We start from the raw sequence: 15,189 nt of genomic DNA on the forward strand, positions 1-15,189 counted from the left end.
CCTCCTTCCTCCTGGTTCCAGCTGGGTCACACCTCCTTCCTCCTGGTTCCAGCTGGGTCATAGCACCTCCTTCCTCCTGGTTCCAGATGTGGATCACTAACACCTCCTTCCCCCTGGTTCCAGCTGGGTCACACCTCCTTCCCCCTGGTTCCAGCTGTGGGTCACTAACACCTCCTTCCTCCTGGTTCCAGCTGGGTCACTAACACCACCTTCCCCCTGGTTGCAGATGTGGGTCACTAACACCTCCTTCCCCCTGGTTCCAGATGTGGGTCACTAACACCTCCTTCCCACTGGTTCAAGCTGATAGGTCACTAACAATTTTACAATTAAATATTAATATAAAATAGAGCACTAAAGCATTAAATGATTTTTAAAAATGTGTGTCATGACATGGGAGCTATTGAAAAAAAGTAATTCTGCATTTATTCTTCGGTGAAATATTTATGTTATTATAACACATAAGCAATCAAAATAGGTTTGCTAGATGAGACCAATTCAGTTACATTATTTTATCTTTCTTTTATTTTTTAGATATGACCAAGTCAGCACGAAGGTAATGCAAATAACAACGATTCAAACTGTAATTGATTGACGGTCCCTAAGTGAAACCAATCCTCTGCTGCCACACTGCGTGAAACTGGGGGACAAGAAGCCGCTGAATCCGGCTCAATGTCCGTTGAATATCCAACTCCATAACGTCCAACGTCCACCGTCCTACCATAACTTTACCTAAGTCCGCCGTGTAAACCCTTCAGTAGCCTTGCTGTAGTCTGAGGAACACAAACTTCAAGGCTATAATAGACCAGCTGACGTAAGTACGATAGACGCTGTATACAGACCTACACTGGTTAAACTGACGTTGGTAATTATTGGTGGTAGTTAGGATTTCATATTACACTATGCAATAAGCAATAATGAATACTGATTGTTTCTATCGATTAATCAGCTGGAATTAGAATATTTCCCGCGGTGAACCCGGTCGATAGTTTGATTTGATGAAGCGCACTGATCTGCTGTGGTATAAACGGTTATAATTATAGTTATTTTGTGAGCTTGAATCAAAATAATTGGTGTACCTTTCTGTACATAGGTTGATTCAAAATGTCTTCTGAGACGAGGACGTTGGACAATGTGAAAGACGTTATTCTATCAGCTCACATGAACCTCTCACCAGCAGAAAAGGTGGAGTTCTACAACACGTGGTCAGAGAACTATGACAAGGTAAGCTTCTGGTTTGGAAAAAGTGGCAAACCCCTTGTTGGAGTGTGTGTGGTGGGCTAAGGTTAAAGGTGACATATTATACTACCAGGTGTGAGCGTGATTAGCTAGCGTTACAAGACGTTTTGAAATCTGCCTCTTCTGACATCACAAGTGGGCGTGTCCAGGTGGTAACCTTTAATCCAACCGTCAACACACACACACACACACACACACACACACACACACACACACACACACACACACACACACACACACACACACACACACACACACACACACACACACACACACACACACACACACACACACACACACACACACACACAGATGTTAACATGGTGAGGGTGCTTGTCAACACCAAGGTCTTTTATGTTTGAAGGAGCCCGGGAAAGACCCTAGGGGTGTGGCATGGGCCATGTTACACTCATGTTGTAATACAAATCATCATGATTCAAATTAAATCTCGTGAAAACAAAAATATCAGTTGCAATACTGTCAAACATTGCTTTTTGCCCGTTCAGATACATTTGTTGGAAATCTTAAATTTCTCTAGCCTGGAGTAACCTAGTTATACAATATTGCTATTTAATTTAGAGTATATTCCAGGTGCTAGCTATATTAGGCTCAACTCCGTATAAATGTAGCAGTCGTATACATCACTCCTCCTGTGGATGAACCGGCAGGATGTGTCTCTCCTGGACTACCGTGCGCCCCTTCTGGCAGCCGACCTGGTCTCCGCCCACTTCCCCGGGGAGCGGGGGGCGGCGTTGGTGCTGGACGTTGCGTGTGGGACCGGGCTGGTGGCTGCAGAGGTGAGAACCTGGGCTGGTGTGAACCGACTGCTTTTAATATCTGCCGTCACAGTATGTGGAAACTGTTAAGCGTGGCCCTTCTTCTGGCAGATGAAGAAGCACGGGTTTGGACGTCTTGTTGGCCTTGACGGAAGCAAGGGTATGCTCCAGCTGGCCACAAACACGGGGCTCTACGAAGACGTCAGGCAGTGCATGCTGGGAGAAGACCAGCTACCGGTGACATGGGGTAACGGTTCGCATAAGACATGTGTATCCGTTCACATAAAACATGTGCATTCCCTCCTAGTATAGATATTATTATTATACTAGATAGCCAATGTTGTACTTTCTGGAACAAATGGAACAACCAATAATACAATTTATCTAAACCTCTCAGAATCTTACATTGCGTTGTTCTATCGGGGGGTTTCAATCATGTGATCGAAAAATTCTATAATCACCAATGAACCAGTTGTTATTGTAGTTATTGTGAAAAACATGTGAAGCCTCCCTCTTACCACTAATAGAACGGTAACTACACCACTCTGTCCAGCAGGCTCCTTTGATGTGGTGTTAATTGTTGGAGCGCTTAGCGATGGTCAGGTTCCAGCTTGTATTGCCAAAGAGCTGTGGAAGGCCACCAAACCAGGTGAGACCTTTTGATGCCCCTCAAACCAACCTCCAAAGACCTGGCTCGTTAGAAGACACTTGACTCTATACTCCGACCTCTCTCCCCTAGGGGGCCTCGTCTGTATGACCACCAGAAGCAACCGAGACAACGTGCTGTACAAAGCGTGTTTGGAGCAGCAGCTGAAGCTCATGGAGGACGAAGGTCTGTGGAGTCGTGTGACCGCGACGGAGGTGGAGGAGTGGGAGAGAGCTGTGTCGGCGGATGAGGTGGGCTACATCGGCGGCTGTGTTTACATATACAGGGTCTCTGATGTAAAGCCATTATGCAGCCCTATGCTTTAAGAAACGAGGGCTGTTGAAGCCGAGTTTGCGTATACGTTATGCTGCACTGGGAAGATATCCTGCTGACACACAAAGGAATTCCTGATTGCGCCGTAAAAGGGACTCTGCACAGCCATACTGGTCTTAACAATTTCATGTTCATTTTTATCAGTCTAGCCATATTCCGATGAACTCATTACCTCGTCAAACTCAGGATTTCTGCAACCTCGGCAGGACAATGACGTCATTGGTCCGGGACTCACTTTATCTACAAATGTTCCCAGACGCTTTATTGGTCCTTGGACAGGAACATTTTCAACTGACAAAAGTCATCTTGTTGTTAAACTTTTAAACGGTCCTGTTAGGCTCTAAGTGCATATTAGCCTTCAGATGTAGCTCCAATGATGACCAAGTCATTGCATTGTTGTCATCCCTGGAAAATGCCGTTACACAACTTTGCACGACCCAATAAAAACGAGATTCAGTTTCCTTCTTATTATCGTGTTCGACTTATACACAGATATTGGTCAGAAACTTCCTAACGCATTTAGAGATCCACGGCTTACATCAAATCCGCTGATGCGTTCTTCAAGGGCCAGGCTTGTCTACTGGTGAGGGGGTTTCTCTCCTAGCAAGAGGTTTTGGGTTCAAACCTCAACGGCTGCAGTCTTACATGTAGACAGAGATGCCTAACCCCTGTAGCACCCAGGAGTTATGCACCTAGCTGTTTTCAAAACGCACAGAAAACATGAATGCTGAACTATAAGCCTTATTTTGGTTGCATAGGAACATTAAGCATGTCAGGTGACAACAGAACTTTTAGGATGTCTAAAAGTTAGAGATCCTATCTGCTAAGAGTTTCTGTAAATGTGATTAATTGTTCTTCAAATAAACTAGTTGTCCTTACCCTCAAAAATTCATAGATACAGCTTTTATCTGAAGGAGAATATGGATTATAAGGACCAAAACATTTCCTTTTCATGTTATTTGACTTTAACTATTATGAAAACATTCATTATTGATGAAAATGATTATGACCTGATGTTTTACACAGGCAGAGGTATCTCCTGCATACGACGCATATGCGTGTCGCCAGGGGCAGCGCATGCGTCAGGGGTTCAAGCTCCCCCGGGCCACCCCTTGGGGGCGCCACTGCACTGACATCAAAAGGATCGGGACTAGAATTAAATTGTATGGACCTTTTACTTTTTTGTAGTTCATCAGATAAAATCGGCTTTAGACTCAAGCTGAGAGCAACTAAGCTAGTCAATCAAAACAGGGATAGATACAAAATTCCAATTCAATGGTGGAATGAATAAAAAGCGTGGTAACAGAGTGGGCCCCTGGAAGAGGCCCCTGGAGCGGCAGGAACCAGAGAAACGGCCCTGTTGGCCCTTCACATGTAAAGAGCCCTCTAGAGTGGACGATATCCAGAATGAGGACGCTACACTTACACTTATTTTCTCCAGTAGAGAACATGGGATGCTGTAGGGGACTACATCTACAGGGGAGAAAATGAAAGAGGGACCCCAAAGAGGGGCCCCTCATGGATACCCCTCCAGTGGATTGAGTCCAGTGCAGTGTTGTAGAGGGGTCCCTATGTTTGAGAATTGGGATGGTTTCCTAAAGGATTTGAATTGTGATGTGGTGCCCTTTCAACAGGATTACTAGAGGTTCCGTTCCCTTACTGATGACAAAACGACAACATTCCCTCATAATAGTATGATTTAAATGTTTATAGTTCCCTGTGTGTTCTTATTGTAGAGGAGCAGGGGTCTGGAGTCTCTGGACCACCTGATAATATAACGTTAGTCCTGATCAAGGATGAACGCAATTTCATCAAACGTGATCATAGCTTTTTGCCCGCTGGCGGCCATGTTGCGCAGTAGCTGCTCTTAGTACTGAGCCTGACGCCACATGTAGCGCAGGAAATGGAGTGCAGAGTAGCCATTATAATCAGATCCAAAGTCAGTCATTTATTTTCTTACAATTTATATTTTTATTAGATGTAGAGCTTTTACAGCAGTGTCACATTTCTAAATCAAAGTGCTTCAATACTTAAACTATGTTTGCCTCCTTCCATCAGACGACCTCACTTCTCCTCAATATCGTTGATTGTTTTTCACCCGTGGGAAGAAGTTGATTTAGCCTTGCCAATGAAAAGGGGGGACATGCCCCCCCCCCCCCCCCCCCCCCCCCAGGATAATAACTGACAAAGTTAACACAAAACTGAAGCTTAAACACATGGGGTCGTCTACATAATTGACATTTATGAAAACGATCAAAATGGTGAGGAGATGGGAATGCGAAATAATAAATCGCTATATTGTAGTCATAGGATAATTTACTTAAGCCTTTGAAACTTCCTTTGTGCTGTCCATCTGAGCATTGTTAATATATTCATAATAAATCAAAAATAAAAACAAAAACATCACTCAAGCTGTCTTATCGTTTACAGAAAGTAAATCTCCAAGCCCATGAGTTGCTATTCTGGAGACCTAATTACCTGATATGAATGTCCTCTCAGAAGGAACTACCATAAGAAATGTTTATTTTAGATTGAAGATTGTAAATGTACAACAATTAAACTTGGTTTTAAAAGGATAAGCGGGCAGTTGTCTCGTACACAAATACAATATCAAAACTCATATGTAATATATCAATAATAACTAAATGTGCATTTTGCTCAGCATAAAAGTTCTTCTTTGCATCGAAACACCATATTTGAATATGCAAAAATGTTCCAATGCGGACAGCCAGAGCGCCCTGCAGTGAAACCTAATGTCATCCAAGGCCTCTCTGTATTGCCCGGCCTCGTGAAAGCTCACTTTCTGTCAAACCAGTTTACCATGTGGTTTGTAAAAGCATGAGAGCATTGTCAGATAGTGAGCTCCTATTTCAAACCTTCCATTGTTTCCACGAAAAAAACATTACTTTCAGTTAAGGTGAAAAAGGATATGTATAAATCTATCTAATCTATAAATGGGATACAACATACTAAAACATTGAATGTTTCCCTAAAATCTGAGTGCACGTTAACTTCATCGTCTTCATTAATTAAGAATAAACATTTACATCATAACAATCACAAATAAACATCTTCACCAGAGCTTTGAAGATGTACTTACACATCTTCAACATATCAAACATTTTTCAAAAAGGTTTTGAACAAATCCTTCATGTCTAAAGCATCTCATCACCCATTGCTAAACATAGCCAGGCATATGTTCTCAAACCATGTCACTGCAATGAAAAGTCAAATAGTGCAGGTTAACAGTGAAATGGTGAGTCCATGCTATATTGCTACACAGTGCAGTGTTTGTGGAGGAGCCGCATGGAGGCGGTGGGCTCAGGGCGCAGCATGGGGGTGGGGGTGGGGGGGGGTCGCGCTCCTATAAGTATGATTTGACCGCATTGGCCCGAGCGTCCTCGCTGCCCTCGGTCTTCACCGACTCCAGCGAAGCGTCGGCGGCGGCGGCGGCTCGCTTCAGCTGCGACTTGGTGGACAGGGCACTGCTCTGCTCAGACCTGGTGGACCCGGGTCTCTCCAGCTGAGACTTGGTGGACAGGGCCTTGCTGCCCTCCGACCTCGCCGACCCCTCCCCCCACGGCAGCTTGGCCGACCCCTGCAGTGCGGGCGGAGACACGGGGGTCCGGGGCGCCGTGCGGCCCGACCCGGTGGGCACGCGCACCGCCACGTAGCGCACGGCGGACCCGCTCCTCTTGTCGTCGTCCGGGGGGCGGAGCGGGCAGGAGGAGCCGATGAGCAGCGCCCCGCCCAGGATCAGCATGACGGACGCCGCCCAGCAGATGTACAGCGACGCCCCCATCTCCCGGCGCTGGGCGTCGTTGCTGGCGCTGTAGAACTTGCTGACCACCGAGGCGGCCGTCCACGACGAGGGGATCAGGAGCAGCAGTCCCGCGGCGATGAGCACGCCGCCCGCCGCCAGCACCACCATCACCTTGCTCCGGCCCGGCGCGTCGTCCAGGAAGCGCGTGCACTTGCCGCCGATGAAGGCCAGCAGGAGGCCCGCGGCGCCCGTGAGGATGGCGAGCACGGTCAGCGTCCGCGCGGCCTGCAGGTCGGAGCTCAGCGCCAGCATGGACTGGTACGGCTTGCAGGAGATCTGGCCCGTGCTCTGGCACACGCAGCTCATCCAGATGCCCTCCCAGATGGTCTGCGAGGTGACGATGGTGGACCCCACGAAGGCCGTGACCCGCCACAGGGGCATGACGCAGCCGAGGATGGCGCCCGCCCAGCCCATCAGGGCCAGGGCGCTGGCCAGCATCTGGATCCCCAGCGAAGCCATCGCAGATGGGGAGGCTCGAAGGACGGACGGCTTCCCCCGGGAAAAGCCTCTTCTGAGGGGTCGTAGGGGGGTCTTCTTCTCTTGGTCTTTATTGGGATCGCCGCTGTGAAGAGGAAGTTCTTGACATCCACTTCCTATCAACCTGTTTTCTCGCTCTCTTTCTCTCTCGCCCCTGCCACTATCTTTCTGTTCTGTTCTGTTCTTCTCCTTCTATCCTAGGAGGGTTTCCTCAGGTGGGCCTTTCTTCTGGGTCCCATCGGAAGCCTCACCCGTTCCCGCTGCCTCAAACCCCAGATCGTTCTCTTCCTCTCACAGCGTCAGTCCTGTCTGACCGCCTGCTTCCCTTCCATTCTGCAGCTGTCTGTGAGCGCTCAGGTGTATATTTCACCACGCCTACTCCCTGGGGTGGGCTGGGCGGGGGTGGAGAGAGAGCCAAACAGAGAAGGTAACTATGGTGGCCAATGACATCATCTGTTTGAGTCTGGGTTGGTGTGCATGCAGATTGAAATGAAAGTATGAATGTTTTCATTCGGTGGATTTGAGGGATAAAACCTGTTGGCATGTTGACTATGTTCCATTCTATTATTTATTATATTAAACTGGTGAATAATAGAGCTGAGAAGGAAAAGTAAAAAACAAATCTTATCTATGTCTATATTTATAATATAATTGTATTATAAATCCATCCTTAAACCCTCAAATAATGGCTTTTCTTAATTTAATTCTTAGGTATTTATTGTCCAAACAAAACCAAAATAGACTGCTCTTTGCTGTTTCTATTTGTATGCAAACAGTATTTTCCGTCCTCACCTGCCCCAGGTCTTTCAGAAGACTGTCATCAATCACTGTCATGAATTGTCATCATTTGAAGGGAAATTCTACCTTGTTATTTACCCATGCTTTTCACTAGGCTTATGTGTGTGTGTGTGTGTGTGTGTGTGTGTGTGTGTGTGTGTGTGTGTGTGTGTGTGTGTGTGTGTGTGTGTGTGTGTGTGTGTGTGTGTGTGTGTGTGTGTGTCCCTCAGGTTACTCTTTTTAAAGTATGCCACACATTGTTCTCAGACTTGTTCCTAAACCAGTTTACAAGTTGCCATCGGCAAATACTTCCTAGAGTGAGAAGCTGGACAGACAGGTTTCTTCAGCGTTTGTCATCATCACTGACACTTTATTCATTTTTTATAAAGAAATTGTACATAGATGTAGTACAATCATGCACACAATCAAAAAATAATAAAGTTAAACAAGGCAGATGCAGACATTCAGATTGGTGGAGAGGAGAAGCATTTCCAGGTCTACTCCACTGGTGGCTCAAAGCCAGGCCTCTCCATGGCAGCTAGTGAGGGACCAGCAGGCAGCTGCACCGACTCAGGCTTCATGGAGCAGCGTGACTCAGGACACACTTCGCAACGAGTTCAAATTCAATACATTCAACAAAGCGTCAAGCCAACAGTACACAGCATAGTTCCCCCACCCCCCCCCCCCCCCCCACAAGGATAATAACTGACAAAGATAAAACAAAACTGAAGCTTAAACACATGGGGTCGTCTACATAATTGACACTTGTGAAAACGATCAATATGGTGAGGAGATGGGAATGCGTAATAATAAATCGCTATAGTGTAGTCCTAGGATATTTTACTCAAGCCTTTGAAACTTCCTTTGTGCTGTCCATCTGAGCATTATTAATATATTCATAATAAATCAAAAATAAAAACAAAAACATCACTCAAGCTGTCTTATCGTTTCCAGAAAGTAAATCTCCAAGCCCATGAGTTGCTATTCTGGAGACCTAATTACCTGATATGAATGTCCTCTCAGAAGGAACTACGATAAGAAATGTTTATTTTAGATTGAAGAATGTAAATGTACAACACGTAAACTTGGTTTTAAAAGGATAAGCGGGCAGTTGTCTCGTACACAAATACAATATCAAAACTCATATGTAATATATCAATAATAACTAAATGTGCATTTTGCCCAGCATAAAAGTTCTTGTTTGCATCGAAACACCATATTTGAATATGCAAAAATGTTCCAGTGCGGACAGCCAGAGCGCCCTGCAGTGAAACCTAATGTCATCCAAGGCCTCTCTGTATTGCCCGGCCTCGTGAAAGCTCACTTTCTGTCAAACCAGTTTACCATGTGGTTTGTAAAAGCATGAGAGCATTGTCAGATAGTGAGCTCCTATTTCAAACCTTCCATTGTTTCCTTGAAAAAACAATTACTTTCAGTTAAGGTGAAAAAGGATACGTATTAATCTATCTAATCTATAAATGGGATACAACATACTAAAACATTGAACGTTTCCCTAAAATCTGAGTGCACGTTAACTTCATCGTCTTCATTAATTAAGAATAAACATTTACATCATAACAATCACAAATAAACATCTTCACCAGAGCTTTGAAGATGTACTTACACATCTTCAACATATCAACATTTTTTCAAAAAGGTTTTGAACAAATCCTTCATGTCTAAAGCATCTCATCACCCATTGCTAAACATAGCCAGGCATATGTTCTCAAACCATGTCACTGCAATGAAAAGTCAAATAGTGCAGGTTAACAGTGAAATGGTGAGTCCATGCTATATTGCTACACAGTGCAGTGTTTGTGGAGGAGCCGCATGGAGGCGGTGGGCTCAGGGCGCAGCATGGGGGGGGGGGGGGTCGCGCTCCTATAAGTATGATTAGACCGCGTTGGACCGAGCGTCCTCGCTGCCCTCGGTCTTCACCGACTCCAGCGACTCCAACGCCACGTAGCGCACGGCGGACCCGCTCCTCTCGTCGTCGACCGGGGGTCGGAGCGGGCAGGAGGAGCCGATGAGCAACGCCCCGCCCAGGATCAGCATGACGGACGCCGCCCAGCCGATGTACAGCGACGCCCCCATCTTCCGGCGTTGGCCGTTGAAGATGTAGAAGTTGTAGAAACTGCTGACCACCGAGGCGGCCGTCCACGACACGGGGATCAGGAGCAGCAGTCCCGCGGCGATGAGCACGCCGCCCGCCGCCAGCACCACCATCACCTTGCTCCGGCCCGGTGCGTCGTCCAGGAAGCGCGTGCACTTGCCGCCGATGAAGGCCAGCAGGAGGCCCGCGGCGCCCGTGAGGATGGCGAGCACGGTCAGCGTCCGCGCGGCCTGCAGGTCGGAGCTCAGCGCCTGCATGGACTGGTACGGCTCACAGGAGATCTGGCCCGTGGAATGGCACAAGCAGCTCATCCAGATGCCCTCCCAGACGTTCGGAATGGTGACGATGGTGCACCCCACGAAGCCCCTGACCCGCCACAGGGGCATGATGCAGCTGAGGATGGCGCCCGCCCAGCCCATCAGGGCCAGGGCGCTGGCCAGCATCTGGATCCCCAGCGAAGCCATCGCAGACGGGGAGGCTCGAAGGACGGACGGCTTCCCCCGGGAAAAGCCTCTTCTGAGGGGTCGTAGGGGGGGTCTTCTTCTCTTGGTCTTTATTGGGATCGCCGCTGTGAAGAGGAAGTTCTTGAACCTCCACTTCCTGTCAACCGGTTTTCTCGCTCTCTTTCTCTCTCGCCCCTGCCACTATCTTTCTGTTCTGTTCTGTTCTTCTCCTTCTATCCTAGGAGGGTTTCCTCAGGTGGGCCTTTCTTCTGGGTCCCATCGGAAGCCTCACCCGTTCACGTTGCCTCAAACCCCAGATCGTTCTCTTCCTCTCACAGCGTCAGTCCTGTCTGACCGCCTGCTTCCCTTCCATTCTGCAGCTGTCTGTGAGCGCTCAGGTGTATATTTCACCACGCCTACTCCCTGGGGTGGGCTGGGCGGGGGTGGAGAGAGAGCCAAACAGAGAAGGTAACTATGGTGGCCAATGACATCATCTGTTTAAGTCTGGGTTGGTGTGCATGCAGATTGAAATGAAAGTATGAATGTTTTCATTCGGTGGATTTGAGGGATAAAACCTGTTGGCATGTTGCCTATGTTCTATTCTATTATTTATTATATTAAACTGGTGAATAATAGAGCTGAGAAGGAAAAGTAAAAAACAAATCTTATCTATGTCTATATTTATAATATAATTTTATTATAAATCCATCCTTAAACCCACAAATAATGGCTTTTCTTGATTTAATTCTTAGGTATTTATTGTCTAAACGAAACCAAAATAGACTGCTCTTTGCTGTTTCTATTTGTATGCAAACAGTATTTTCCGTCCTCACCTGCCCCAGGTCTTTCAGAAGACTGAGAGATAGTCATAATTTGAAGGGAAATTCTACCTTGTTATTTACCCATGCTTTTCACTAGGCTTATGTGTATGTGTGTGTGTGTGTATGTGTATGTGTGTGTGTGTGTCCCTCAGGTTACTCTTTTTAAAGTATGCCTAACATTGTTCTCAGACCTGTTCCTAAACCAGTTTACAAGTTGCCATCGGCAAATACTTCCTAGAGTGAGAAGCTGGACAGACAGGTTTCTTCAGCGTTTGTCATCATCACTGACACTTTATTCATTTTTTATAAAGAAATTGTACATAGATATAGTACAATCACGCACACAATCAAAAAATAATAAAGTTAAACAAGGCAGATGCAGACATTCAGATTGGTGGAGAGGAGAAGCATTTCCAGGTCTACTCCACTGGTGGCTCAAAGCCAGGCCTCTCCATGGCAGCTAGTGAGCGACCAGCAGGCAGCTGCACCGACTCAGGCTTCGTGGAGCAGCATGACTCAGGACACACTTCGCAACGAGTTCACATTCAATACATTCAACAAAGCGTCAAGCCAACAATACACAGCATAGTTTCCAGGCAGCGGAAGCATGAGGCAATGCTTCATATCACATCGGACTGTATGTGTGAGCGCGTCTGTAGGGTTGTCTTTCAACAATTCAACCTCGCCATGGCTCCTTGCCTCTACACGTACGCCCGGCTGCTCGCCGCCTTGGAGTACGCCGCCTCGTACGGCCGGCGCTCCTCGCTGGGCGGGCAGGAGCTGCAGAGGAGGGCCCCCCCCAGGAGCAGCAGCCCGGCGGCCCCCCAGCCGATGTACAGCGAGGCCCCCAGCTCCCTCTTCTGGGCCCCCACCAGGATGGGGTTGTAGAAGTTCTGGATGACGGTGTTGGCCGTCCAGCACACGGGCACCAGCACCAGCACCCCCGCAATCAGGAACACCACGCCGGCCGCGATGCCGATCCTGCTCTTGGCCCGCTCCTCACTCACAAAGTTGGTGCACTTGCCGCCGACGATGCCCAGCAAGATGCCGACTACGCCCGCCACGATGGACACCACGGTCAGGGCCCTCGCCGCCTGCAGGTCCGAGCTCAGCGCCAGGAGAGAGTCGTACACCTTGCACTGCATCTGGCCCGTGCTCTGCACCACGCAGTTCATCCAGATGCCCTCCCAGGTGGTCTGCGCCGTGATGATGTTGGCGCCGATGAAGGCGCTCACCTTCCACATGGGCAGAGCGCACACCAAGATGGCGCCGATCCAGCCTACGATGGCCAGGGCCAAGCCCAGCAGTTGTCTCCCAGTAGAAACCATGGTGAGCACTGATGGAGGAACGCACCAGGAGGGGGAGTAAGCCGGAGCAGGTCAGGTGAGGGGACGGAGTGGAGGCACGGTCTGTGAAGGCTGTTTCCTCCTCGGCAGAGCTGGAGGTAACAATGAATGGCCGAGCTGGGTTTCTGGGCGTCACACTGACAACAGAGGAGTGGATCAGCCCTCCCCTTCCTCATGGATACCCACAACTGGTTTTTTCGAAGGAATCTCATCTGACGACATTAAAGTGAACAACAACACCAGGGAGGAAATGGTGTGATGCAAAGTAAACTACGACCTGTTGCCTGTCGACACGTTTATTGATTTTTTGAAATAGATAGAACCATTTATAATTAACACACACATGTACAGTATACATTCTATATTTAAATGGAATAGAAATTACAGCAAATGGTGTAGCAGAGATGTGCAATCTTTCTCTAGATTTGGTGTATTGAGTATAATAAACAGCAGAGGGTGACGGATCCCCCTCAGAAATTAAAGATGCTTCACAGGTTCTGGGATTGACCGTGTGCGAATGGGGTGATAAATAGATAGATAGATCATTTATTGTCCCCTTGGGAAGAAGTTTTCTCAGTGAATGAGACAGAGACACATGATTGTTAACCACAACAACAACATAAAAACAACCACTGACAAGACCCCAAAATCCTATTGTTGAGTGGATGTGTCCCAGTGATGGACAGAGTCCCACCAGGGGTTCAGGTTGAAGGAGAAAAGGATGGATGGAAGTTGTTCTATGAAGCATTCGTTTTGGATTCTTAAGTCGGCGTGTTGAAGTAATACGCCCGGGGCGGGGGGGGCGGTGATGCCAGGGCGTCCCCCTCCAGAGGCGCCCGTTCGGACCGTTATCTTGGGAAGGAGGCGGCGCTGGGCCCCGGGCTCCAAGCTGGGTACCGGGAGCCGTCCCGGGTCTCCAGGGGCTGGTCGTACGGCCCGTTCTTGCGCCACGACCGGCTGTCCTGGGAGGGGGCGGCATAGCTGTACTCTACCGGGGGGCGCAGGTAGACCCGCTGGGGGGCGCTAGGCTTGTTCCCGCACACCATGCAGACCACGGCCCCGCCCAGCAGCAGCAGGACCCCCGAGGCCAGGCCGATGTAGATGGAGGTGCCCACATCCCGCTTCAGGGAGGTCACAATCAGCGGGTCGTTGCTCACATAGGCGGTCAGCGCCGCCGACCAGATGACCGCCACCAGACACAGGACCCCGGCAACCAGACACAGGAGCCCCCCCAGCAGGGCGGCCTGGGAACAGGAGGACCAGGAAAACCGGGCAGACAGACAGAGAGACAGTCAGACAGACAGATACTGTAGTGCAGACAGAGAGACAGACAGTGACTGTAGTACAGACAGATAGACTGACAGACAGACACTGTTGTGCAGAGAGACAGACAGACAGACACACAGACAGACAGATAGATAGACGGATAGACTGTCAGAAAGACAGACAGTGTAGTGCAGACAGACAGACAGACCGTGTAGTGCAGACAAACAGACAGACACTGCAGTGCAGACAGACAGGCCCTGACCTTGTTCTGGGAGGACCGCGTGCCGGACTGACTGGTGGTGTAATAGTCGTCGGGTGGAGCGCTGCTGCAGTTGGCCACGCCCCCTCCCATGATGGCGATGATGAAGCCGATGAGGCCCAGGATGATGGACAGCAGCGTGAGGGCCCGCCCCGCCTGCAGGTCGGTGGTGTAGGTGATGCCCGACGGTTTCTTACACTGCATCTGGCCCGTGGACTGGACCACACAGGCCAGCCACAGGCCGTCCCAGATCTGGAAGGTTTGAGACATGGATGACGAGGCGGTGTTGGAGTGGAGCCGAGTCACTCGTCGGTCCAGCATGAAGGATGTGCTCCGTGACAATATGACGCTGCCGACCGGGTACAAAGTAACAAATACTTCTCCTACGTCTACTGGGGCAGCGGTTGAACTGCACATCTGATTGGATTGTAGAGTTGCTATTTCAAATGTAATAGAAAATACATATGAAAATACTGTAAACATATTTTACTACGTACCGTTTGTGCTGACACAATATTTGCACCCACAAAAGATGATTCTCGCCACATGGGCAGTCCCGTCGTCAGACCCACTCCCAGGATCCCCACCAGCACCAGAGCCAGACCCCCTATCAGTCTGCCTTGTCCTTCCATCCCAAATAAATCCTCTTTTCCCTGGAAACGTTTTCAAAAAACTGTTTTCTGAAAAGGAAAAACTGCCGCAAAAAGTGAGTTAATTTAGTTATACTTATTGCTTAAAAATGCCTCTTTGGCATCATGAAAAGAATCGTGTGTTGTTTGGTTGGTAGAGACACGTGAAGTGAAGCTGCTTCTCCCCTCATAGCCGACTGCTCTGAAGAAGCCAAAATAAGCTGGCTGCGTGGATCATGTGTTT

General features: G+C 48.4%; 5 protein-coding genes across 6 annotated transcripts; 1 reads left to right on the forward strand and 4 right to left on the reverse strand.

Moving 5' to 3' along the window:
* Nucleotides 1-604: 604 nt before the first annotated feature.
* On the forward strand, nucleotides 605-3,885 carry mettl27 (methyltransferase like 27). 2 transcript variants are annotated; one of them, XM_056595321.1, is made up of 6 exons: nucleotides 605-811; nucleotides 1,091-1,221; nucleotides 1,905-2,033; nucleotides 2,124-2,259; nucleotides 2,566-2,661; nucleotides 2,752-3,885. In XM_056595321.1, the coding sequence occupies exons 2-6, from the start codon at nucleotides 1,102-1,104 to the stop codon at nucleotides 2,982-2,984; spliced, it is 714 nt and encodes a 237-aa protein (XP_056451296.1). In that variant the 5' UTR covers nucleotides 605-811; nucleotides 1,091-1,101; the 3' UTR covers nucleotides 2,985-3,885. The 2 variants fall into 2 exon arrangements, with proteins under 2 accessions (XP_056451296.1, XP_056451297.1); XM_056595322.1 differs by having other exon boundaries at nucleotides 2,569-2,661; nucleotides 2,752-3,883.
* Nucleotides 3,886-5,148: 1,263 nt separating this feature from the next.
* Nucleotides 5,149-7,613, reverse strand: LOC130386408 (claudin-4-like). The gene has a single exon (XM_056595320.1). The coding sequence runs from the start codon at nucleotides 7,271-7,273 to the stop codon at nucleotides 6,356-6,358; it is 918 nt and encodes a 305-aa protein (XP_056451295.1). The 5' UTR covers nucleotides 7,274-7,613; the 3' UTR covers nucleotides 5,149-6,355.
* Nucleotides 7,614-8,763: 1,150 nt separating this feature from the next.
* Nucleotides 8,764-10,984, reverse strand: LOC130386190 (claudin-4-like). Its single transcript, XM_056594979.1, has one exon. The coding sequence runs from the start codon at nucleotides 10,643-10,645 to the stop codon at nucleotides 9,962-9,964; it is 684 nt and encodes a 227-aa protein (XP_056450954.1). The 5' UTR covers nucleotides 10,646-10,984; the 3' UTR covers nucleotides 8,764-9,961.
* Nucleotides 10,985-11,683: 699 nt separating this feature from the next.
* Nucleotides 11,684-12,894, reverse strand: LOC130386512 (claudin-4-like). The gene has a single exon (XM_056595458.1). It carries the CDS (start codon nucleotides 12,771-12,773, stop codon nucleotides 12,147-12,149), a length of 627 nt encoding a protein of 208 aa, XP_056451433.1. The 5' UTR covers nucleotides 12,774-12,894; the 3' UTR covers nucleotides 11,684-12,146.
* A 186-nt stretch (nucleotides 12,895-13,080) lies between these two features.
* LOC130386510 (claudin-4-like) lies at nucleotides 13,081-15,125 on the reverse strand. The gene is made up of 3 exons (XM_056595456.1): nucleotides 14,814-15,125; nucleotides 14,320-14,568; nucleotides 13,081-14,035 (listed from the first exon to the last, which is right to left on the reverse strand). Exons 1-3 carry the CDS (start codon nucleotides 14,946-14,948, stop codon nucleotides 13,640-13,642), a joined length of 780 nt encoding a protein of 259 aa, XP_056451431.1. The 5' UTR covers nucleotides 14,949-15,125; the 3' UTR covers nucleotides 13,081-13,639.
* Nucleotides 15,126-15,189: the final 64 nt, after the last annotated feature.

Source organism: Gadus chalcogrammus, chromosome 7, assembly GCF_026213295.1.
Source record: "Gadus chalcogrammus isolate NIFS_2021 chromosome 7, NIFS_Gcha_1.0, whole genome shotgun sequence".
NCBI lineage: Eukaryota > Metazoa > Chordata > Actinopteri > Gadiformes > Gadidae > Gadus > Gadus chalcogrammus.

What these genes read in the sequence shown, in the direction of transcription:
- mettl27 (XM_056595321.1), top strand. Translation starts at nt 1,102, where the DNA reads ATGTCTTCTGAGACGAGGACGTTGGACAATGTGAAAGACGTTATTCTA. An exon ending in GGTCAGAGAACTATGACAAG is followed by an intron (nt 1,222 to 1,904) that starts GTAAGCTTCTGG and finishes ATGAACCGGCAG; the next exon opens with GATGTGTCTCTCCTGGACTA. An exon ending in GTGGAAGGCCACCAAACCAG is followed by an intron (nt 2,662 to 2,751) that starts GTGAGACCTTTT and finishes TCTCTCCCCTAG; the next exon opens with GGGGCCTCGTCTGTATGACC.
- LOC130386408 (XM_056595320.1), bottom strand. Translation starts at nt 7,273, where the DNA reads ATGGCTTCGCTGGGGATCCAGATGCTGGCCAGCGCCCTGGCCCTGATG.
- LOC130386190 (XM_056594979.1), bottom strand. Translation starts at nt 10,645, where the DNA reads ATGGCTTCGCTGGGGATCCAGATGCTGGCCAGCGCCCTGGCCCTGATG.
- LOC130386512 (XM_056595458.1), bottom strand. Translation starts at nt 12,773, where the DNA reads ATGGTTTCTACTGGGAGACAACTGCTGGGCTTGGCCCTGGCCATCGTA.
- LOC130386510 (XM_056595456.1), bottom strand. Translation starts at nt 14,948, where the DNA reads ATGGAAGGACAAGGCAGACTGATAGGGGGTCTGGCTCTGGTGCTGGTG. An exon ending in ATATTGTGTCAGCACAAACG is followed by an intron (nt 14,569 to 14,813) that starts GTACGTAGTAAA and finishes CAAACCTTCCAG; the next exon opens with ATCTGGGACGGCCTGTGGCT. An exon ending in CGCGGTCCTCCCAGAACAAG is followed by an intron (nt 14,036 to 14,319) that starts GTCAGGGCCTGT and finishes TCCTGTTCCCAG; the next exon opens with GCCGCCCTGCTGGGGGGGCT.